Source organism: Cricetulus griseus, assembly GCF_003668045.3.
Source record: "Cricetulus griseus strain 17A/GY chromosome 1 unlocalized genomic scaffold, alternate assembly CriGri-PICRH-1.0 chr1_0, whole genome shotgun sequence".
NCBI lineage: Eukaryota > Metazoa > Chordata > Mammalia > Rodentia > Cricetidae > Cricetulus > Cricetulus griseus.
The window spans coordinates 63,581,174-63,606,504 of NW_023276806.1; the positions used below are offsets into that span (position 1 = coordinate 63,581,174).

The 25,331-nt window shown below is 39.2% G+C and overlaps 1 protein-coding gene across 1 annotated transcript; it reads right to left on the reverse strand.

Moving 5' to 3' along the window:
* Positions 1-704: 704 nt before the first annotated feature.
* Positions 705-923, reverse strand: LOC100770864 (small proline-rich protein 2E-like). The gene has a single exon (XM_027392870.2). It carries the CDS (start codon positions 921-923, stop codon positions 705-707), a length of 219 nt encoding a protein of 72 aa, XP_027248671.1.
* Between the last annotated feature and the right edge of the window lie 24,408 nt (positions 924-25,331).

Here is a 25,331-nt window from a genome sequence, read left to right on the forward strand (position 1 = left end):
TACAGAACTGGTGATGATTTAATTTTATGCTAAAGATGAAAATTAATAATAGATGATAGTTAAATAGGTTATAGGTAGATGAACGATAGATGATGGAGTTTCTACCTTAAATTAAAAAAAAAAAAACCTTTTAAGAAGTTAAGGAATTCTGTCTTCAACACAATTAAATATGGGGTCAAGAACATAAATTTGAAATAATATTGAATTAGTCTCTGATATAACATAATTCAGACAATACAGAATTAAATTTTAAAATTCCTCTGCCAAAGGATAGAATAATGCAAAATAGTAACACAATATTAAAAAATATTTTCCAAGGAAAAAGTATTTATTAGACCATCACCAAAAGGTAATTTATTCAGTAAGTGAAACAACAGTGACAACCGCTGTCCACAGGTGACAGGCAGACTGGGAAGGCTCCTCTGAGGGCCCAAGATAGGTAGACAGCTGCTGCTCTTGCCTCGGAGTATCTGGAATACTGAACCACCAAGGAAGGACCATTCTCAGGGCCCCTTGAGAACAGCAGGAAGACAGCCTCAGAGGCATGCCTTCTCTATCAGGGGTCATCAGAAGCACATAGAGGAGAAGGGTGGAGAAGATTCTTCGGCATCCATGACAGGCTTTGAAAGAAGAGGAGTGTTTATATGGAAGTAGATGAAGTGGATTTTCTTTCTTTCCCCTCTTCCTGGTGACTCCTGAAGCCCTCACTTGCTCTTGGGTGGACACTTCTGCTGGCATGGTGGACAAATTTGCACAGGAGGGCACGTTGGCTGACATGGCTGAGGGGGGCATGGCTCAGGACACTGAGGAGGAGGACAAGGCTCTGGGCACTTTGGAGGAGGACAAGGCTCTGGGCACTTTGGGGGTAGACACACAGGAGGAGGCTGGCAGGGCTGCTTGCACTGCTGCTGTTGGTAAGACATCGTGCTGAAGTCTCAGGATCTGAAAGACATTGCAAGACAGTTCTCACAAGAGACACCCACAGAAAATGAAACTAGGCTTATGGGACTACAGAATCTTTTCTTTCCTTCCTGTGGACCTGTTGCACATGAAAATCTTCCAGTCTCATTTTAAGACATCCTGGGCTTCCTCTGCTACTTCAACATATTTTTTCAACAGCTTTAGCCAACCTTTCTGTTATCTCATATCATTTTTCCTAAGGATATACTTGTGTTCCCTAGCACTGGGAAATGTTATTTATATGAATAGAACATCCTTGTAACCTTGGCATTCTTATAAACAGTACCCATCTAATGCTACTGTATTTCAAGTAGAATTACTGAGCAACACAAACAACACAAAGAATAGGTGGCACTCTGAACCTCTTGTAACACAACCCGTTGAAAGGGATTCCATCGAGATACGAATAAAAGAAAATTGCATGCTTTGCTTTGTTCTCATCTCAAATCAAAACTTCCTCAACTATCTTGCCTTTCCATGTAGACATTAAATTACAGTACAGACAAATGCAAAAGCAATCCAGTACAGTACATGAATGTCATCCATTCCAAAAGTTGCATCTACTGTCACATTTAACCCATGATCAGTTAGGGCCCACCAAGCTACAGTATTTAGGTGAAACTCCTCACATGAGAATACCCCAAAGGCAGACCCTCTCAAGAACTCAAGAAATCAGACTCACCTGGTTCTCCGCAGTAGAGCAGGGCTTGAGTACCAAGAATACTGCAGCCAAGCACTGAGACTCTTTATAGGACTGCCTGCCTCACCCAGGGGGAAGTAGATCTGCCCCTCATGGGCAAGTCCAAGAATTTCCTAACATAAATGCAAATCCATCCATAACTGGCTGGACAGGGACTCTGAAAAGTAGGAACTATCCCATCCTTGGCCATCATCACTGGGTTGAGTCCTGTGACTCAGAGGCCTTTCCTTCCCTCTTGGTTCCAGTGATCCTGCCAACTGGTAGGTTGAGGGATTCTCTAACTGGTTATGAAAGCTCTTTTGACTGAAGACCATACCTCTTTGTGTGCCGCAACCATCCTTTGTCTTACACTCATGTTTCTGTGTTATTTGTCCTTCTTTAGTTTGTTGCTAGTTTTCAGTATATAAACCCACTTCTATGGGGGGCGGGTATTTGCTTGTTTTCTTTTTTATGTCCTCAGACCTTTACAACTTTGTTAGAAGGAAGAAGAGAAGCAAAAGAAACTTCATTCTGGTCCAAGTTCCCCCTTTAACAAGTCCTGTGCTCAGGGTCTTCTAGTTTAAATTTAAATTTAAATGCATTTAAATTTCTCAGCAAACATGGAAAAATAGTCCGTGTCTCTAAAAGTAAGTGCTGACAACTTTGGGCTGCCTGTGAACCTGCTCAGCATAAAGTTTTCTCCTTCATCTTTCTTTCCTCCAGAGGATCTCAGATTTGACCTACATTCTCTGCGCTTGATAACAGTCATCTTCCTCTGAGAATAGGACTCTCTCCATGGGTAGATGCTGGTCCCAGAGTGGCATCCAGTCTCTTCAGTGCTGTTTTTCTTTGTGTTCTACAAGATGTATGCTACAGCCTTTTTAATTGGTTGATTAGTTACTTATTTACTTACTTAGTTATTGGCTTTTTCAAGAAAGGATTTCTCTGTGTAACAGTTAACAATTCTGGCTACAACTCACTCTGTAGACCATGTTGGCCTTGAGCTCACAGAGATTCACCTTCTTCTGCCTCCCAAATGCTGGCATGTGTCACCACCACACAGGACATTTTTATTTTTTTATTCGAACATACTCTTAATAATAATATGAAGGAAAGGGGGAGAAGTGAGCAAATATCCCAAGCATTCATTCAAATTTATTTATTAAGCCTCACCTGTGTGGTCCTCAGATGTACTTCCTACGGTACAGAGTAAGAAGACTAGACTCAGCCATCACATTCAAATAATTGAGCATAAGTTAGGAAGGGGCAATAGAGCTTTATAAGTATGAAATCTGAGGCAGGGGCATATGAAGTTAGGTTAGACTCACATGTTGGATTTTATTTACTAACTTTCCTGGTAGAGTTAATGGTTTTTGAAAACAGTATTTCAAAACTGTTTCTGTAGACATGATAGTTCTGTCTTTTCCACAAGTTCATCACCCTCTCTACCTCTCCACCAACTTCTCCTACATATACCAAATTGTACAGAGAAGACAGCAGCACTGTTCTCTGTTAAGACAAATGCCAGTATTCACTGTCACAGAAGACAAGGTCAATGCATTGGCAGTCTGTTCCCATTCCTGTCCCTTCACTCTTCATACAATCACTAGAGCTGGATAACTATGTAGTCAACATTTACAGTGACATATCTAGGGTTTCTCTGTTAATTAAATGATTAGAAACTCCAAAAGTAGTGTAGTTTTATTAATAGAGAAGAAAAAAAAGGGATGATGAGGAAAAGGAAAGACTTAAACTCTCTGAAGCAGCCACCAGCTATTCTGCACAAGGTTCAGGAACACAAAGTCAACCTCAGCTGAGCAGCTCAGCTTCCCAGAACTGTCAATGCTGCTGACATTCAGGAAGAGTTTAGACAACAACATCACTGTCCCTACAGAGTCTCCACAGGGAAATAGATATGATTTCAGCAGGTGAGGCCAGGCACTAACCAATGACATCATCATGAATGGCTCACTTTAGCTACAACTCATACCACAGGGCTAGATCAAGGGCCTTTACTCAATAGTCTCCTTTGAGTCTCCAGATTCTCCCATCATATCTAAAGCATCATTCTAGGGGGATGTCTGGTTTCTATCATCCAAAGTTAGAAAATCAGCTGGCAAAGTGTGAGTATAGTATCATAATAAAGTTTTGGTTACACCTTGGCTCTTTCTCCAACTATACCACACCCAAAGAGACATTGAGTTAAAAAATTCAGCCAGTCCCATGAAGACAACTATCATGTGTTTTTTCCAACTGTTAGAATCTTGGGTGTGAGGAGTGCATGAAAATCCAAAAGGTCTATGAACTGTGAAACAGGAAGGGATCTAAGAGTAAGAGGAATAAAGAGGTGGATGTGATCAACATGGCACATTTATGAATGGATAGGTCATAAGGAAACCCCTCACTTTCTACAATTAATGCGCACTAATAAAATTTAATGAAAGGCTACTAATCATAATATTGTAAGCAACCAAGTGAGAGAGCACCTGTCATCACTTTCCAGACTGGGGTGGGTAAGTTTAATGAGTTCCTTGCAAATCAGCTATAACAGGGGTTCTCAACCTGTAGATTGCAAACCCTTCATGGATTAGAGTGAATCTTACCCAGGGATCACCTAAGACCATCGGAAAACACAGATGTTTCAAGATAGTAGTATATTTACAGTTATAGAATAGCAATGATAATGTTTTCATGGTTGGGGGATCACCACAACATGAGGAACTTATTAAAGGACCAGAACATTAAGGCTGAGAACCATTAATCTATAGAAATATCTGTCTCAGATGAAGTGTGCAACAACACATATTTTCTCCAGGTCTCTCCCTGTATGTCTCTGTCTCCGTCTCTGTCTCTCTATCTCTGTCTCTCTCTCTCTCTCTACCTCTCTCTCTCTCTCTCAAACACACACACACACACACACACACACACACACACACACACACACACACACACTCCCAAGCAGACTCATATTTCTCCATATCGTTATTGACAAAATATCTAATGAAGTGTGTTTAATTACTATTAAGGTAAAAATTCCATGCTCAACCCCAGCACTTCTCCTTCTTTACTGAGAAGAGATTTATGCAACTCTGCTGCAAGAGAATTAGCAGAGAAAAGCAAAATACTTCAATTTTTCACTCAAATTTTACTACCATATATCATATACCTTTGAAAAACATAGCTCCTACCACTCAAGATTATACAATTATTAAATAAATGTAAAAATGGAAACTGTAGCAAAATATTCCTGATATCCCCAGAGAAAACATAACTCTAGGCACTATTGGATTTCCGCCTTCTGCTCCTTCCCAATCTTCCTTTTGTAATCTTGACAAATCAGATTGATGGTATGAGATATATTGTGGAATTATTTCCTTATTTTTATTTTTATTGCATACATTTAGCCAGTTGTTTGGGGAGAGGCACATGCCATGGTGTGGGTTTGGAAGTCAAGGGACAACTTGTGGAAGGCGGTTCTTTGCTTCCTCCATGAGGGTCCGAAGTATGAAACTTCAGTGGTCTGACTTAGGGGCAAGCTCTCTTGATGGCAGAGCTATGTTGCAGGTGGTGTAGGTCCAACCACCCTCCATGAAGAACCATTGTAATATAGAAACCCTCAGAAGAGAATGGCATAGATTCAAGGCAATGTAAACCATTTTGTGGTGAGCCACCATTATAGATTCCACTGGGATCAGTTTTCTGTACTATTTACTTTAGAACTTAAAAACCCTAATACAAATGAGAAAAAGACAAAAGTCTATAGCACACAAACAGACCATCATGCATCAGAAACTTAGATCAGGTACAGACCTAGAACCAGGATTTTTGTTGGTGATTTTTTTCTTTTTTTTTTTTTTAACAGAAAAGGACTAAAGAGAAGCTTAACTTCCACCCAACCATGATGCATGTTCTCCATTCACGATACTAAGAGGAAATACATTGTAGCATAATGGAAATAGCTGCCTGAATCATAGAAGTCACAGTTCAGGGTGTGGTGGATCTCCTCTACTCAAACCTTGAGAAACTGTGACATGAGGGTTGCCCTTGTCTACAGAGGGGCACTTTACCTTTTCCCAAAAGAATTGCTATTGCATTGCATTCTTGGAAGAGGAGTAATGAAGAGGAGAAAAGACAGGATAAAAGACAAGATAGTGATTCAGAACCCATGATCTTAGAAGAAGCAATTGTCTTAATTCTTGAGTTAATGCTCGGATGTCCAATATAGTACAATGCCTCTGACAGCGTATTCCCAAATGTCTCCTTCCATTTCTTCAACTATTTTTAAAGGAAAAATTTCTTTACTCATATCTGTAGCCTATAGTTATTGCTTAAAGAAACAAAGCTTCTTCAATCAAAAATATTTCATGGTTTATGTAGGGTTAAACATTGCCATAATCTTGTGACTATCTTAGGGTGTTTTTGTTGTTGTTATCATGTTTTTTTCCTAGATTTTTTTAATGAGAAACAGGATAGTTTTACATGACAATCCCAGTTCCCTTCTCCCAACCATCCTTCCCTACCCACCCCAACTAAAACCTTATCTGTCACATATCTTTTCTGCTCCTCCTGGATGGTGAGGACTTCCATAGGGTGTCATCAGAGTCTTTCATATCCTTTGGGATAGGGCCTAGGCCCACTCCCGTGTGGCTTGGCTCAGGGAGTATTACTCAATATGGAATGGGATCCCAAAGTCCACACCTATGCAAGGGATAAGTAATGAACAGGAGGTTCCGTAGATTTCTGAGGTTTCCTCACTGAAAACCATGTTACTGGGGTCTGGATCAGTCCCATGCTGTTATCCCAGCAATCAATCTGGTGAGCAAGAGTTTTCCAATGTTCAGGTCAGCTGTTTCTGTGGGTTTCACCAACATGGTCTGGAACCCTTTGCTCTTCACTCGTCCTTCTGTGCATCTGGATTCCAGTTCACTTCTGTGATTAGTTGTGTGTGTCTGATTCTACTTCCACAAGCTGCTGGATGAGGGCTATCATGTGGCATGTAAGTCAGTCATCAATCTCATTATCAGGGGAGGGCATTTGAGGTAGCCTCTCCTCTGTTGCTTAGATTGTTAGCTGGTGTCATCTTTGTAGATCTCCAGACATTTCCCTAGTGCCTGATTTCTCTGTAAGGCTAAAATGTCTCCCTCTATTATGGTATCTCCATTCTTGTTATCTTCTATTCTTCCCCTGACTCAACCTTTTTGCTCCCTCATGTCCTCTGCATCCCTCCTCTTCTCCCCATATCATTCTCCTAGCTCCCTCCTCCCTCTTCCCATGCTCTCAATTTGCTCAGGAGATCTTGTCCCTTTCCCCTTCTCCAGAAGACCATGTATGTCTCTCTTAGCGTCTTCCTTGTTTACTAGCCTCTCTGGCAGTGTGGATTGTAGGCTGGTAACCCTTTACTCTATGTCTGAAACCCACATATGAGTGAGTACATACCATGTTTGTCTTTTTGTGATTGGGCTACATCGTTCAGAATGATTTCTTCTAATTCTATCCATTTTCCATCAAATTTCAAGATTCTATTGTTTTTTTCTGTTGAGTCATACTCCATAGTGTAAATGTACCACATATTCTCTATCCATTCTTCAGTTGAGGGGCATCTAGACTGCTTCCAGTTTCTGGCTATTACAAATAGTACTGCTATGAACATTGTTGAACAGATGTCCTTGTTGTATGAATGTGCTTCTTTTGGGTATATGCCTAAGAGTGGAATTGCTGGATCTTGTGGTAGACTGATTCCCATTTTCTTGAGGAGTCGCCATACTGATTTCCAAAGTGGCTGTACAAGTTGGCACTCCCACCAGCAGTGGAGGAGTGTTCCTCTTTCTCCACATCCTCTCCAGCATAAGCTGTCATTGGTGTTTTTGATTTTGGCCATTCTGACAGGAGTAAGATGGTATCTCAGAGTTGTTTTGATTTGCATTTTCCTAATGACTAAGGATGTTGAACACTTTCTCATGTGTCTTTCGGCCATTTTAGATTCCTCTATTGAGAAATGTCTACTTAGCTCTCTACCCCACTTTTTAATTGGATTGTTTGGTGTTTTGGAGACTAGCTTCTTGAGTTCTTTGTATATTTTAGAGATCAGCCATCTGTCAGATGTGGGATTGGTAAATATCTTTTCCCAGTCTGTGGGCTGGCATTTTGTCTTGCTGAATGTGTCCTTTGCCTTACAGAAGCTTCTCAGTTTCAGAAGGTGCATTTATCAATTGTTGATCTCAGTGTCTGTGCTACTGGTGTAATGTTCAGGAAGTGGTCTCCTGTACCAATTAATTCAAGGGTATTTCCCACTTTGTCTTCTAATAGGTTTCAAGGATATTTCCAACTTTGTCTTCTAAGAGGTTCAGTGTGGCGGGATTTATGTTGAGATCTTTGATCCATTTCGACTTAAGTGTTGTGCATGGCGATAGGCTTGGGGTGTATCTGCAATCTTCTACATGTTTCCAACCAGTTATGCCAGCACCATTTGTTGAAGATGTTCTCTTTGTTCCATGGTATAAATTTGGATTGTTTGTCAAAAATCAGGTGTTCATAGGTGTGTGGGTTAATATGAAAACCCCTGATGCATTTTCAACTCTGTACCATTGGTCAACCTGTCTATTTTTGTGCCAATACCAAGCTGTTTTCAGAACTATAGCTCTGTAATAGAGCTTGAAGTCAGGGATGGTGATGCCTCCAGAAGTTCCTTTATTGTACAGGGTTGTTTTGGAATTCCTAGGTCTTATGTTTTTCCATATAAAGTTGAGAATTGTTCTTTCAAGATCTGTGAAGAATTGTGTTGGAATTTTGATGGGGATTGCATTGAATCTGTACATTACTTTTGGCAAGATTGCCATTTTTGCTATGTTGATCCTACCTATTCAAGAGCATGGGAGATCTTTCCATTTTCTGCTATCCTCTCTAATTTCTTTCTTTAGAGAGTCAAAATTCTTACTATACAGGTCTTTCACTTTTTTGGTTAGTGTTACTCCAAGGTTTTTTATGTTGTTTGTGGCAATTATAAAGGGTGATGTTTCTCTGATTTCTTTCTCCACCAATGTGTCATCCATATATAGTAGGGCTACAGATATTTTTGAGTTAATCTTTTATCCTGCCACTTTGCTGAAGGTGTTTATCAGCTGTAGGAGTTCTCTGGTAGAGTTTTTCAGGTCACTTATGAAGACTATCATATCTTCAAAAAGTGAAAGATTGACTTCTTCCATTCCAATTTGTATTCTCTTGATCTCCTTTTGTTATCTTATTGCTCTAGCTAGAACTTCAAGGACAATATTGAAGTGGTATGGAGAGAGTGGACAGCCTTTTCTTGTCCCCAATTTTAGAGGAATTGCATTGAGTTTCTCTCCATTTAATTTGATGTTGGCTTTGGCTTACTGTATATTGCTTTTATTATGTTGAGGTATGTTCCTGTTATCCCTGATTTCTCCAAGACCTTTATCATGAAGGAGTGTTTATTTTGTCAAAGGCTCTTTCAGCATCTAGTGAAAATATCACGTGGGATTTTTTCCTCAGTCTATTTATATGGTGGATTACATTGATAGGTTTTCATATGTTGAACCATCACTGCATCCCTGGGATGAAGCCTACTTGATCATGGTGGATGATTTTTCTGATGTGTTCTTGGATCTGATTTGTCAGTATTTTATTGAGAATTTTTGCATCAATGTTCATGAGGGATATTGGTCTGTAGTTCTCTTTCTTAGTTGTGTCTTTGTTTGGCTTGGGTATCAAGGTTATTGTAGCCTTGTAAAAAGAGTTTGGCAATGTCCCTTCTGCTTCTATTATGTGGAACAATTTCAGGAGTATTGGTATTAGCTCTTCTTAGAATTTCTGGTAGAATTCTGCACTGAAGCCATCTGGCCCTGGGATTTTTTTTTTTTTTTTTTTGGTTGAGGGACTTTTGATGACTGCTTCTATTTCCTGAGAGGTTACAGGTCTGTTTAAGTTGCTTATCTGTTCTTGATTCAATTTTGGTAAGTGATATCTGTCCAGAAAATTGTCCATTTCCTTTAAATTTTCAAATTTTGTGGAGTACAGATTTTCATAGTATGACCTGAAGATTCTCTGGATTTGCTTAGTGTCCATTGTTATATCCCCCTTTTCATTTCTGATTTTGTTAATTTACATGTTCTCTCTCTGACTTTTGGTTAGTTTAGATAAAGGTTTCTCTATCTTGTTGATTTTCTCGAAGAACCAACTCTTTGTTACATTGATTCTTTGAATTGTTTTCTTTATTTTGACTTTATTGATTTCTGCTCTCAGTTTGATTATTTCCTGGCTTCTACTCCTCCGAGGTGAATTTGCTTCCTTTTGTTCTAGAGCTTTCAGCTGTGATGTCAACTCTCTGGTGTGACTATTCTCTAGTTACTTCATGTGAGCACTTAGATCTATGAACTTTCCTCTTAGTACTATTTTCAAAGTGTCCCATAAGTTTGAGTATGTTGTGTCTTCATTTTTATAGAATTCTAGGAAATCTTTAATTTCTTTCTTTATTTCTTCCTTGACCCAGGAATGGTGCAATTGTGTGTTGTTCAATTTCCATGAGTTGGTAGGTTTTCTGCAATTTGTGTTGTTTTTTATTTCCAACTTTAAATCATGGTGGTCTGATAAGACACAGGAGATTATTCCAATTTTTTGTGCCTGTTGAGGTTTGCTATGTTGCCGAGTATGTGGTCGATTTTTGAGAAGCTTCCATGTGATGATGAAAAGAAGGTATATTCTTTTATGTTTGGATGGAAAGTTCTATAGATGTCTGTTAATCCCAATTGGGTCATAACTTCTGTTAGTTCCTTTGTCTCTTTTTTAAGTTTCTGTCTGGTGGTCCTGTCCAGTGGTGAGAGTGGGGTGTTGAAGTCTCCCACTATAACTCTGTGAGGTCTTATTTGTGATTTGAGTTTTAATACTGTTTGTTTTACGAATGTTGGTGCCTTTGTATTTGGGGCATATAGGTTTAGAATTGAGACTTCTTCCTGATGGATTTTTTCCTGTGATGAATATGAAATGACCTTCTTCATCTCTTTTTAGTTTGAAGTCTAACTTGTTAGATACTAGGATAGCTACCCCAGCTCTTTTCTTGGGTCCATTTGATTGGAATATCTTATCCCAACCCTTTACTCTGAGGTAATGTCTGTCTTTGAATTCAAGGTGTGTTTCTTGTATGCAGCAGAAGGATGGATTCTGTCTTTGTATCTAATCTGTTAGCCTGCATCTTTTTATAGGCGAGTTAAGACAATTAATATTAAGGGAAATTAAGGTCCATTGAGTGTTTATTCTTGTTTGGTTTTGATTTGTTGTTGGTAGTGGTATTGTATGTGGATTTACCCTGCTTTTTCTTTTGGGTTTTTGTAAAATAGGATTATCTATTGCCTATGTTTATGTGAGTGTAGCTAATTTCCTTTGGTTAGAGTTTTCCTTCCAGTACTTTCTTTAGGGCTGGATTAGTGGTTACATATTGTTTAAATCCAGTTTTGTTATGGAATAGCTTCTTTTCTCTATTTATAGTGATTGAAAGCTTAGCTGGGTATAGTAATCTGGGCTGGCATCACTAGTCTCTTGGTGTTTGTAGACTATCTATCCAGGTCCTTCTGGCTTTCAGAGTTTCCATGGACAAGTCCGGTGTAATTCTGATAGGTTTGCCTTTATATGTAGTTGGCATTTTTCCTTTGCTGCTCTTAATATCCTTTCTTTATTCTGTGCATTTGGTGTTTTAATTATTATGTGACAAGGGGACTTTCTTTTGTGGTCCACTCTATTTGGCATTCTGTAGGCTTCTTGTACTTTCATTGGCATGTCTTTCTTTAGGTTGGGAAAGTTTTCTTCTATGATTTTGTTGAGTATGTTTTCTGCACCTTTGAGTTGGGTTTCTTCACCTTCTTCTATACCTATTATCCTTAGGTTTGGTCTTTTCACGGTGTCCCATATTTCCTGGATATTTTGTGTTAAGGATTTGTTGGACTTAAGAGTTTCTTTGCTTGATGAATTTATTTCCTCTAGTATATCTTCAGGATCTGAGATTCTGTCTTCCATCTCTTGTATTCTGTTGGTTATGCTTGCAATTGTGGTTCCTGATTGTTTACTCAGCTTTTCCACTTCCAGCATTCCCTCAGTTTGTGTTTTCTTTATTGTCTCTAATTCAGATTTCAGGTCCTGGACTGTTTCCTTCAGTTGTTTAATTGTATTTTCTTGGCTATTTTTTTTTGGTTTTTGTTGTTGTTGTTGTTGTTTTTGTTTGTTTTTGGATTTCCTTGATTTCTTGCATCTTTTGGTTCGTCTTTTCTTCCATTTCTCTGAATGATTTTCTGATTTCCTCTTTTAGGGTCTCTATCATCTGCATGAAGTTGTTTTTAAGGTTGCTGTCTTCTGCTTCTTCTGTGTTGGGATGTTCATGTCTTGCTGGTGTAGTCCCTAGACTCTGGTGTTGTTTTATTGGCTTTCCTGTTGTTGGATGTGTTCTTATATTGTCGTCTTTCCATCTCTTCTTCCAGTGGGTACAGGTGGTGTCACTTCCTTTCCTGGTGTGTATGGGTCCAGGGTTCTCTTCCGGTGGGTGCAATTGGCTCCGATACTCTGATGGGTCTCAAGTTGGGTGCAGGCAGATCTGAGGCACTCGCTCTCCAGGTGGTCGAAAGCAGGACTGGCACAGAGATGTCAGCAGACTCTGGGTTGTTTGGTCCTCAGGGGTCGAGTGGACCTGCCTGTAGACCCCTGGGCAGGAGTTACCAGTGTGGACAGGCTGAAGTTGGGCCCAATTCAGGGGCCAAAGCAGCTCACCTCTGCACTCTCTGCACTCTGTACTCTGCACTTCCTGGGGATGGAGTAGCCCAGTGATCTCAGCAGAGTCAGAGTCCCTGGGTCTTCAGGGACCGATTCAGTCTGCCTGCAGACCAGGGAGTGGGATTTCCCAGAGTGGACAGGCCAAAGTTGGGCCCAAGGCAGGTGCCAAAGCAGCTCACCTCTGCACTCTGTGGGGACTGGAATAGTCCAGCGATCTCAGCAAGTCAGGGTCCCTGGGTCTTCAAGCACTGATTCTGTCTGGGTTTTTTTTTTAATCCATCTCCAGAGGAGATTTTTCCTGGAGCTAAGGAAGTTTTGCAGAAGCTGAAATGTGCAGGTTTTTAGTTAGATAGCTTTACCTTTAGCAAACAGAACTTGCTTTCTTGTGACTATTGGCAGTGGTTGCTTCTCAAGGGAAAAGGCAGATGCTGTCTGTGAAAATAGAGGAAGGAACAAGCAGGTTTACAGAAGCAGAAGTCAGCAGCTCAATTTTAGCTTTGTTGTCTCAGATCATAGAGAGTTCTTTATTCTGTTTTCTTGCTCAGTAAGCCTGTTAACTGTATTTAATTAATGTTAAAGTTTGCTATTTCCCGTCCTCCTTCACCATCATGTCTAGAAAAGAGGGTCTCCAGTTTGGGGTGGGAGAGCTGCTAAGTCTGCTCCTTGAAGTTAGAGAATTGCATTCCAGAAATGAAGCACAACCAGAAGCAACATGGGGTTCATGAGTGTCAGCCTGCAGAAAAGGGTGCATCCTAAACTTACTGAGATATATTTTTATTTATTTAAATTCTTTAATTACTACTCATATGTATATACCCATCCCCCATTCCCTTGCCCTCCCATTCTCCCATGTTCCCCACCCAACCCCCCAACCCATCCCCCAACTCCTCCCCAGGGATAGTGAGGCCTTCCACCAGGGACCTTCAAAGACTGTCATATCATTTGGGGGAGGTCCTAGGCCATCCTTGCTGTATCTGGGCTGCAATAGTATCCCTCCATAGGGAATGGACTCCCAAAGTCCATTTGTGCTCTAGGGTTAAAGACTAGCTCCACTATTAGAGGTCTTATAGACTGTCTTGGCCTCCTAGCTGGCACCCACTTTCAGAGGGCTTGGCTCGGTCCAATGTGGTTTCCCCAGCTTTATGATTAGGGCCTCCATACTCTCACTAGGTCAGGTCAACTGTTTCTGTGGGTTTGTACAGCACTGTCTTGGCTCCTTTGCTCATCCCTCCTCCCTCTCCATAATTGGATTCCAGAAGTATGGTTCAGTGCTTAGCTGTGGGTGCCTGTTTCTGCTTCAAACAGCTACTGGATGAAGGCTCTAGAAATGGTAACCAAGGTAGACACCAATCTCATTATAGGGGAAGGGCATCAAAGGAAAAAATATACACTATGACCTCCTCCCACCTGTCCCATGACAGTATCATAAAAACTCATTAGTAATTATGAAGTATATTGAGGCTAAGGGGAGTAGACTGGGCAGGAATCGGTTGTGTTTATACTTCCTTTAAACAATACTTTAAATTCATTAATTCATGTGGGGGTGTGAATATGTGCTTTTGTAAGAAGTATAACCTGCCTTCCACTGGCTTCAGGATAGCTGCAGGGAGAATGCAACAACATGGACACCTTGGCACAGTACTTCAGGGTACCCTAGAGATAGTAGCTAGATTTCTACTCATCTGCTTCCTTTCCATTGATGCCTCCCTGATTCTCCCAGCACAACTCAGTCTTCAGATGTAATCAGAGAAGAGCTGTGAGAACTAACCCTTCTGTCCCACAGTGCCACCTTGAAATGAGCATTCCTCAGCTTCCCATTTGTATTCCATACCAAAAGGGTCACCTTGACATCTAAAAAATGAAGGGTAATACTTCAGAAATGGGGATCCTCCTGACTCAGCAGTCTTGGTTTTGTAAACACTAGTCCAGCTCATTCCCCAGTGTAGTAATTGCATGGTTCCTTGCAAACAATTTCTTATGGCAAAGAGATTTTTTAAGCTTTGCCTGTCAGAACCTGCATTTGAATTTCTAAATTGTTAAATAATGGATAATGCCAACTGGAAATCTAAAAGTTTCAGAACTATTGTTTTAAAAGTAATCCCAATGAAATATAGTAAGTATGTGATAGTGTTTTCAAAATGCACCTATAAGAGTAATGGTAATGAAATTATTAGGGACCTCCATAACATACCTCCAGTCATTCTATCAAGATTCAATTCTTAATAATTCATAAATTTATCTGTCATGAAAAGGCTAAAGGCTTTATTCTGCTACATTCTTCCCATGGTGCTTTCCTATTGCTTCCCAGACTCAGTGGCCATTCCTCATTCATAGGCACTGGACTGTGAAACAATAGAAAGGAAATACTTGAAGTCCTGACTCTCAGACATGTTATAGAGGCATGACCTATATACCCTAAACCCCAAGAATAAAGACAAGATTAAACATGTACAAATCCTGCAGAAAATGGAAGTTCCATTTTATATCCTTACCTATGGTTTTAAAGGGGACAGGTAAATTTATGAGGTCTGACTTTGGCAAGACTGATATGTTTCCTCTATCTCCACTTAGACTCTAATCTCTCAAGGCAAGGTGTTCCAAGTTTGTCTGTTTAATTTGAGTCTTCCTTCCACTGCTCCTCATTGGCTACACAGACACAGATGTGCCTCTCACCACCAAATGTAAACTCCAAATGACAGACCTGACCTTGCTTTTCTTACATTAATCCATCTGTAAGTTCTAGAAAAGGGTCTGGCAAATAGTTGACATTGAATAAAGCTTTATTTGGTTAACTCATTAAGGATATGACTTATTTTCCTTTCCTCAAACACAACACACATGATTCCACTTGAACATAATTGATTTGATGAGATCATCAAACTCTTCCCTAGAATATACATTTCCAAAGGGAGAAAAAATACGAGCAGGATGAGACAAAGCCCCCACCACTGCCTGTGCCCTTCAGCTGAGCTCTAAACAAAGTGGAAACTTTGATTCACTGAGTCAACAAGCACCTGATACCATCCCTTGCCAGGAACCAGAGAATTTTTGGTGGGATGAATATTATTCATAATGTCTTAATAACAAGTACCTACAAACCATTTCATTATCATTAACCTACAACTGGAACATAGCCTCTTGGACACACCGAGGGACTTCCCCTGGGAGAAAGCAATTCCTCATGTCCTCCTGATACACTCATGAGATAAATTCTTAAAGGAAGACTTCATCTCCGTGACCTAATATTAAGATTTGTGGTTATTTACCTAAATCTGGAACACATCCACTAGAACCTCACTTTTCTAAACCCCCCTCACCCCACCAAGCATCTGCTGTCCATGGCAATGAAAATGCTAATACTCTTTCAGGCACAATGCCTGGACTTCTCAAAGGCAAAGTGTATTATAGCCTAGGTCTTTAAGATCAACAAACTTCTCTTCAGGCACAGAGTGCTCTCAGGGCAAATATCATCAAGTGAAAAGGCAAATGACTGTTTGAAGTCTTTGAGATGAATGTAGCAAGCCAACATCACCCTCCTAGCTGATCCCCATCTAAAATACTTACCTCTGTCAAACAACCCCAGTCCTCCAAGCACCCCAATATGCGTCTTAACTCATGAACATAATCTAAGATTCTTACCCTGTAGTTAGACAGTTGTTACATTTTTATATATAGTTGCTTCTATTTTGTGATTTTTTTATTTAAATTAGAAACAAGCTTGTTCCCTTCATCCCCTCCTCCCCTGTCCCCCACTGACCCCTATCGCATCCCCCTTTCTGCTCCCCAGGGAGCGTGAGGCCTTCCATGGGGATCTTCAAAGTCTGTCATATAGTTTGGGATAGGGCCTAGGCCCTCCCCTGTGTGTCTAGGCTGAGAGTATCCCTTTCTGTGGAATGGGCTCCCAAAGTCCATTCATATACTAGGGATAAGTACTGATCCACTACCAGAGAGGCCCCATAGATTGTCCAGACTTCCAAACTGACCTCCTCATTCAGGAGGTCTGGAACAGCCCTATGCTGGTTTCCCAACTATCAGTTTGGGGTCCATGAGCTCCCCCTTATTCAGGTCAGATGTTTCTGTGGGTTTCTCCAGCCTGATCTTGACCCCTTTGCTCATCACTCCTCCCTCTCTGCAACTGGTTTCCAGGGGTTTGGCTCAGTGTTTAGCTGTGGGTGTCTGCTTCTGATTCCGTCAACTACTGGATGAAGGCTCATGTTTGTCTTTTTGTGACTGGGTTACCTCATTCAGGATGGTTTCCTCTAGTTCCATTCATTTGCCTGTGAATTTCAAAATTCCACTGTTTTACCTCTGAGTAGTACTCTATTGTGTAAATGTACCACATTTTCTCCATCCATTCTTCAGTTGAGGGGCATCTAGGTTGCCTCCAGGTTCTGGCTATTACACATAATGCTGATATGAACATAGTTGAACAGATATGAGTGTTTTATCTGCATCTATGTAAATGAGTTATATGCATGCAGTGCCTGTGAAGACTAGAAGAGAATGTCAAATCCCCTGAAACTGGAACTATAGGTGGTAGTTAGCTCCCCTATGTCGGTACCTGGAACTGAACCCTGGTCCTCTACAAGTACACCAAGTGCTCTTAAACATTAAGCCATCTCTCCTGTCCTGAGACAAAAATAGGATATACAGTTGCAAAAATCTAAATAGGAGTTGGTTTTATTCAATTGTACAGTTTGCTAAAAGTTCATCTTCTGAATGGTGTGATACTTACTATAAAGGATCAAAAGGCAGAGGTTCAAGTAAGCCAGAAGCAGGGTGATTTTCAGTTGGAATTATAAACTTGAGTTGGCCCCCATGCCTCATGGGGAGTGTGGAATATTTCTGTCTTGGGTGTTAGCTGAGAAAGCAAGAATAAAACAAAGTCAAAAATCTGCAGCCTCCACCTAGGGAATACTCTGTATATTACTCAGTCAGGACTTTCTTGGTCTTTTATTATCATCAATCACAAAGGAATTAAAATTCTGGAAAAGTAAGCTTCCATTTGCCAGTCCTGAACAATGAAGATGAAAATAAGCCCATTTCTTTTTCTATTCTGTTGTTGCCCAACATTTGCTAATAGAACTGTTTGCTCAATATATTGATGGCTAGCAGTGTTTTGCTTATTTATTTTTTGAGATAGTGTCTCACTATATAGCCCTGGCTGCTCTAAAGTTTGCTATGTAGACAAGGCTGGCCTTGAACTCACAGAGATCCACCTACCTTTGCCTCTGGTATTAAAGGCATAGAACTCTACCATATTCCCCGCTTAAGCATATGGTCTTAGACCACAGCAGACATCTCCTAGAATAAGACACTTTCCCCTTAGAGAACAACTTTGAAGTGAAAGGAAAGTGTAGGTGGGAAAGGAACATCGGGGAAATTTCAGAAGGCAGGAGGCAACAATCGTCACCCCAGCTTTCTCTATAGAAATGCTTAAAGGAAGTTTGCTCTGATCAGTGGAGTATGGTGCAAGCCCAACATGATCAGGACAATCTAGCTGTGGTTTATGTCTTCCAAAAACAGTTCATTTGTAGGGACTGGGGGAAGCCCTAAGTAAATTAAGTTCTTAGTAATTGTGAATTGTTCACCTGGGCACATCCAAATTGAGGACTCCAACGCCTCAGAACTATATGGGCAAAGGATTACAGAGCTCTCCTTACAAATTCACTTATGAGTATTTATGAATGGTTGATCAGTGTGTAAAAAGATTAGCAAGTTCAGCTTTCTTCTCCCTGATATGCACACATACATACATACACACATACATACATACATACATACATACACACACACATATTCTGAGACTACACACACACACACACACACACACACACACACACACCCTGTATGATTAACCTAATAAACAAGCTGAGATGAGGTTCTGGATTGTGGTTCTTGTGGCAGCACACTCCACCTGACTTCACTGTACACGTCTATATGTCTGCCCTTACTTCTTTCCTTTGCTGCCCCTACTCAGGGTTCTAGGACCCAAGCCACTCAGAATGTAGCACACATTTTTTTTATTTTTACTGTGAATGTAAAATTCCACACACATTTTCATGTGACAACCTCAGCCTCCCATAACTTCACCAACAATGAAGAGGAAGATTATAGATTTTGGCATTTAATCTGCACATGACTATCAGATACTGGAGCCTGTGCTTAAAAGTGTGAGGCTGACTAACTCCCAGGAACAAAACTCCCCCAGCAATGAGCATTTATACTCAGTGTGAAACTCCCTGGGTATTTTAGGTATAAGTGTAACATAAGAAAAAGAATGCTGGAAAAAAGAAAGCATCGCCAACAGATGGTGCTGAGAAAATTGGTTGTCCACATGTAGGAGAGTGAAATTAGATCAGTATCTGTCACCTTGCACAAAAACTATCTCCAAATGGATAAAAGAACTAAATTCTAAAACCTAAAACATCTGTAAGAAAACATATACAGTGCCCTATAAGATACAGGTATAGGAAAGAACTTTCTGAATAGGACTTCATTTGCCCAAAGATAAGGTCAACAATTAATAAGCGGGACTTCAAAACACTAAAAATCTTCTTCACAACTAAAGGAACATCAACCAGGTGAACAGAAAGCCCACAGAATTGGACAGAATCGTTGCCAGATACACATCTGACAGTGGATTAATAATCAGAGTATAAAAAGAACTCAAAAAACAATTAAAAATAAAAGAATGAACTATTCAAAAAATGGATGTGGGATTTGAAAAGAAAATTCTCAAAGGAAGAAGAAAAATGTCTAAGAAATAGGTCAAAAAATGTTCACCATCTGTAGCAATTAAGGAAATGAAATTCAAAGCAACTTTGCAATTTCATCTTACTCTGGTCAGAATCACAGCTAACAAACAAACAACAACAAATGTTGGAGGGCAGGTGGAAAAGAGAGCCCTAATTCACTGTTGGTGGTGATGCACACTGCTGCAGCCACTCTGGAAATCAGTGTGGAGAATTCACAAAAACTGAAAATAATTCTACCATATGACCCAGCTTCACCACTCCTTGGCATATGCCCAAAGAACTAAACATCCTGCTCCACAGGTGCTTGCTCAACCATATTCATTGCTGCTCTATCCGCAATAGATAAGAAATGGAAACAATCTAAATGTCTTCCAACTGATTAATGGAATATGAAAATGAGGTACATATTACTATGCGATATTATTCAGCTTTAAAGAAAATCTAAATCATAAACTTTGTGGGTAAAAGGATGAAACCAAAAATGGTCATGTTGAGTGAGGTAACTCAGACACAGAGGGGTAAGTATCTCATGTTTTCTGTCACCTGAGGCTCCTAGCTCTAAATCTTAAAATGTGAATATTTATAACCTGGAGTAACTGCAGAAACCAATCCAGGAAAGCTAAATGGGACCATTTCATCAGGAAAGCTAAATGGGACCATTTCATCAGGATAAGTGGAGCAATAGAGAAGGGAGTCACAGTTCCAGGTGATCTGAAGAGAGGAGGGAAGTGAGGGAATAAAGGGGAGGAGTTTTACGTTAGGAGGCAAGGAGATAAATACAGGAGCAAAGAGGGTAAAATAACAGTAAAACTGTCTGAAACATCATAAGAAATCATACTATTAACTATCTTTCTAAAAGTACATATACTATATATCATATTTCCCAGACACATTTCTCAAATGACATGAGCTGGATCTGACATAGAGTAGCTTTCATGTTTCAAAAAATGCCATGCAAGTTTCCAAAGATATGAAGCAACCAGTAGTCCTACCCAGCTACGAAACCCATGAATCACAATGACCAGAATGGCAGGATAACTCTAAGGATGCAATAGGGGCACACATACCTTGGTGATAACCAACAGCTCTTTAATTGGGCTTAAGGTCTCCTCAGCAAGAGGGAAACTATGATTGGTACTGGAAGCCTAACCACCGCCCAGGGGCTAGTAAAGCCATGGTTCTTGGGGAAGAAACTCCTATTGGGTTTTAAATTGAGGTTATAAAAGGATATAATTAGTTTATGACACATGCTTGGGAACATTCAAAGTCCATACTTCTCAAGAAGGGAATCTGGAATGCCAACAAATGTGGGAAAGAAACACAGGAATATATAAGATTTCTTCATTTTGTGGAGAATAGAGTATATGATACTGTCATACCTCAGTCATTTTTCTGAACACAAATAACATTGCTGGGCTTCATATAAACTTGACCATGCTGGGCTGTGAAGGAGGCGTCTCTGCTGAACTGCAAACTTGTAACTGTTAGTAAAGAAGCTGTAGTAATAAACATGAGCCTTGTCAAGTGCTTGGCTGCTTGTAGCCTCTGGTTTCCCATTTCACTTCTTCCAGCATTAATCAAGAGAGGTTTGACCAACCTTCTAGCACGAATTCTAACTGGTCTTATATTAGGAGGGAGAAAGCTGAAAGATTAGATAAGCAGAGCAGCCATCCACTAGAGCTCTAACCTTTACAAAATCTCCAGACCAAAATGAGGTCAAATACCTGTCTCCTCCCACTTATATTCCCTTCTCTGGCCAGCCATACCATTTCCTGTCTGTCTGTACAGATCTCCAGACCTCTATGGTTATCTAGTGGCTAGCTCTGCCCTCTGATCTGCAGGCAAGCTTTATTTGTTAGAGCACAAACAAAGTATCACTACATTTCTGAAACCAGAAGGGATACATAAAAGCCTTTAGCTACACAACCTCTCTCAGCTGGCAATCATTATGGGGGCTGCACATGATGGATGCCATCCACAGAAAGGCTGCAATATAAGTAACCCAGAAATTTTCTCTCAGGATATTCTTTAAGATGACAATCACACAAAAGGGGACAAAAAGAAACTAAACAGGAAGATTATTTAGTTACAGTTACTGTGTCCTGTAACTGTAGGTATGAAGTATTCACATCCAAGCAAGATTTGAAGATATTACATAAATATATAAAGAAACATTGTTTTTGGCTCCCTCTCCAGAGCACCCTGATAGCTAAAGAGTGACAGGCAAGTGATACTGAGGCAAGAGGTACTGAAAACAAGGCACATCTACCAGGGGAATTGTTACATATAGGAGTCTGGTCTCTTTGCAAACTTTTCACCTTAGTATTCAGCCATTGAAAGAACTTCTGCTTTATTGGTACAAGGAGAATCCATGGCACTACGGAAAGCCCCATTCAGACAGGAAACTAGAAAATGTAGATGAGCCTTGATTTATAAATATATAAAATATTCTTAGTAAAAGAATTTAGATAATGGTAGATTTTTCATATAACAAAATAAAATTTTGTCCTCAAAATAAAAAATAACAGATGAGAAAAAAACACAAAAGCTTAAAGTCACAAAAGGGCTAAGTAAGTTATACAAAGCTTGTGGAGGATGAAACTTGAGGATGATGTATGTTTGGGGATTAATATTTAATACTTTCCTTAGGCTGTAATGACCTATTTATTGGTAATAAAAACGTATGTCTAGTCAAGGTAATAGCTATGTCTTTGCTGACTTTGTTAAGTTTTAAACATTTGGAAAAACTGAGTCATAACAAAAACTATGCTAAAAACTAATAGTATACATTTTATTATCATAAATGTCTCCTTATAAAAGTCAACTTACTCTTTTCTTCTATAATCATATTATTTATGATAAAATAAACTATTTAATATAAAAACTATTAAATTAATTTCTATCTTGTAAAACATAAACTACAAAAAGTTCAAGAAAATGAAGTTCCCAGTTTCTGCACAAACTGTTTTTATGATTTAAAGTACATTTTAAGTGTTTTAGGCTCAATACTTAGCAGGCATAGGTTACCTTCACTTACAAAATTAAAACTTTATAAAAGCTTTTAATTTATAATAAAACTGTTAAAACAAAGGTATTTAAAATGTAAAAGTTAATGATCAGTTACTTTATGAATCATCAATGTCTTTAATGTGTCCCAAATTATGTTTTGCTCATGTTAAATACCAATTTAATTCATTTACAGGGACAAAATTTTCTATCTCCTATTGTATAGTCTCCTATATATGTTATCAAAGTTAAGCCTAAAGCAAACTACTCTCCTTAAAGTCTGCTATTTGGGTAATTCACAACATTCACACCCACCCCCTGCACATTGAGGGAATTTCTACTTTACTGATGGTACCAGTCATGAATTGGCAGCTTAGGCTGGACTGTGCATCCTTTTCATCAGCACAACATGGACTGTATGCTGCATGAATATTGCTGAAGGATAGTTCTGCTCCATTTAATCCCATAACTGATTCCCAATATGTTACAGTTTCAATGCCACTTTTTGAAACAGTTACCATTATATAAAATGATAATAACCCTATCTCTTTGATATTTTTTCAGGCTGAATAGTTGATAAGACAATGAATCCTTCTTTATAGGTCAGTCATATCAGAACTCATTCTGGGCTTCTTGGTCCCTGAGTAAATGGGAATGGTCAAGTAGAAAAGTTGGTGTCCTTGCAGCTACCAAAGTTGCTTGACAATGGTACACAGTAACACATGCTTAGGTCTCCTTTACAAACATGCTTTTCTTTGTCTAGATCCTAAACACTACATATCATCATTTGTTGATCTCTTATACCTTTTCAAATACTCCTTCTTTCACAAGTAAAACTAATCCTTGAGGAAACCATCCAATGGATTCTGGCCAATGTATGTTACTCTGATCTCAACCTTTAGTTGGCTTGAGTATGTATGTCTCTGGTGATACTTTCTCTATATTTACCTGGGCTTCTACATTCTCTGGTGAAAAGGGAATGTAATTACTCAGTTATTTCAATGTCTTACAATCTTAGGTATTCCACAGAAAATTAAAACTAACAACATCCTCACTCATCTTCTATTGGCTTTGCAATGGTTTTTTTCTAACTTTCAGCATAAAACATAAAACAGGCAATCTTTATGACTCAACTGGTCAAGCAATCATGGAGCATTAAAATTGCACCTTAAAGTGTTATATTAAGAGATAGGAAGAGGGACAGTTCCCCTGGTTTCCCCTCATGACCAAACTTTGAAAGTTCTATGATACTTTAAATTTTGAAATCTTAGATTATCATAACATATAAGCTGCTAAAATGTTTTGGAAAGAAGCAGGAGATTTGTTTAAAATATAATAAACAGAAGAGTTCCTGTGTTGTGACAGTGCCTATGTGAAAGGCACTGCTGTATAGCAGGTATGTGGAAACATGGGGAGACAAGTACTTGTGCTATTATAGATTCACATGTGATACCACAGCAGTCTACAAAAGCCTGTTATTAAATTATGGGAGTATCAACATTAGCACCTGTTGGAAGCATCCTTTAAGGGGATGAAAATTATCATTCCAAAAGAGTGGAAATGTGACAGACTCAAAAAAAGTAGGAATTCCCTATATAGGAAGAGATTAGGAAACTGTACCAAGAAGCAGAATGAGCCTTGGAATGAAATCGTCAGGCTATAACTCCTATGTCTTAGTTTCTTATGATAATGGCATCAATACATATTTGTTCAACCTCTGCATCTTGTGCTCTGTCTGCCTTATTACAGGTGGCATCAAAGTTGGGCCAATCTATAGTGTTGAGATGCTCATATATTTATGTTAATGAAATTCCCAGAAGTTGGCATTGTTGGTTGGGAAACTAAGGAATGAATAATTTTTAAACAAAATCAACCTAGGAATATTAGACAGTGTAATTTACCAGATCAATCAAGAAGTAGGAATATGGATCTTGGAATGTTTAATTTAGCTTGTGCTAAATTTAGGGATCAAAATCTGTATGTCTGTAAAAAAATAAAAAGTGGCACAAAAATGCTATTATAATACATGTTGCATATCCACCCCAATTGGCTTTAGTAACATTAAAAATCTTGGATAATAAACCATGCCTAGAAAAGGCTACTGGCCAGGAAGAGGGGACTTAGTAACTTTATTTTGTATTAATGAGTACCCTTCTATACCAAATTAATTAAAGAAATGTTTGGTACGTAGGGTTAGGAATCTCTTTTATTGACTATGCTAACTTTACTGGAGACAACATAATTTCTGTAAATATTTTAGGACTTCCTATATCTTTTGTCTTCTGTAACTGGTGTTTATGTTTTGACTAAGGAAAGCGCTCAATGAGGGATTGTGCACAACTTTAACACATGGAAAGCTATACTTGTGGCTTGTTCTTTTTCTACAAAAACCATGCTTTCCTTTCTCTTTAAGTCATATTTTTCTGGTTTATGCAGTGTTGTCTTGGTTCTTGCATTGCCTGACATTTAATTGTATTATGTACAAAAAGATAGAAGAGACCTTCTTGCTGTTTGTGGTGACTATTTAAAGCTCATATCAGTCCCTGAAACAGCTGTTTTTCTTGTGCCTGTACCTAGCCTTGTTATAGCTTCAGAAGAGTGTTACAAAATTGGCCTGTACTATTTGTTAGCCACTAATCTTACAGCTCAAATATCAGGAGAATTAAATGAAGAACTAAGAGATGATAAAACAACTTTATTACAAAAATGTGTGGTACTAGATTATCTCTTATTGAAAGAGCATGCCAACAATTCTCCAGCCTCTATTGTTTTAATTTATCTGACTACTCTCACCAAATTACATGTAACTAGAAAATTTATGAGCTACTGCTCAATCTTTTTCATAATCACCCTGGACACCCTGGTTTGGATGCATCTCCCCATTCTTTGAACCTTAAATTGATAAAGCTCTTGATGTATCCCCTTTTTTCTTACCTATGTCAAGCATTCTGTTACCCCTGTAAATAATTACATGCATTTTGAAAATATTAAGTAATAAAAGGCAGACATGTTAGGGTTTTAATTACCATTATGTGAGTAAATAATGAATTCACGATGAGAGCATGGGAACATCTGGTGTTGATATTTCTCAAGAAGTGATTTGGAATAGCAAAAATGTGGGGAAAAGATACAGGAATACCTAAGGCCTTCCTCAATCT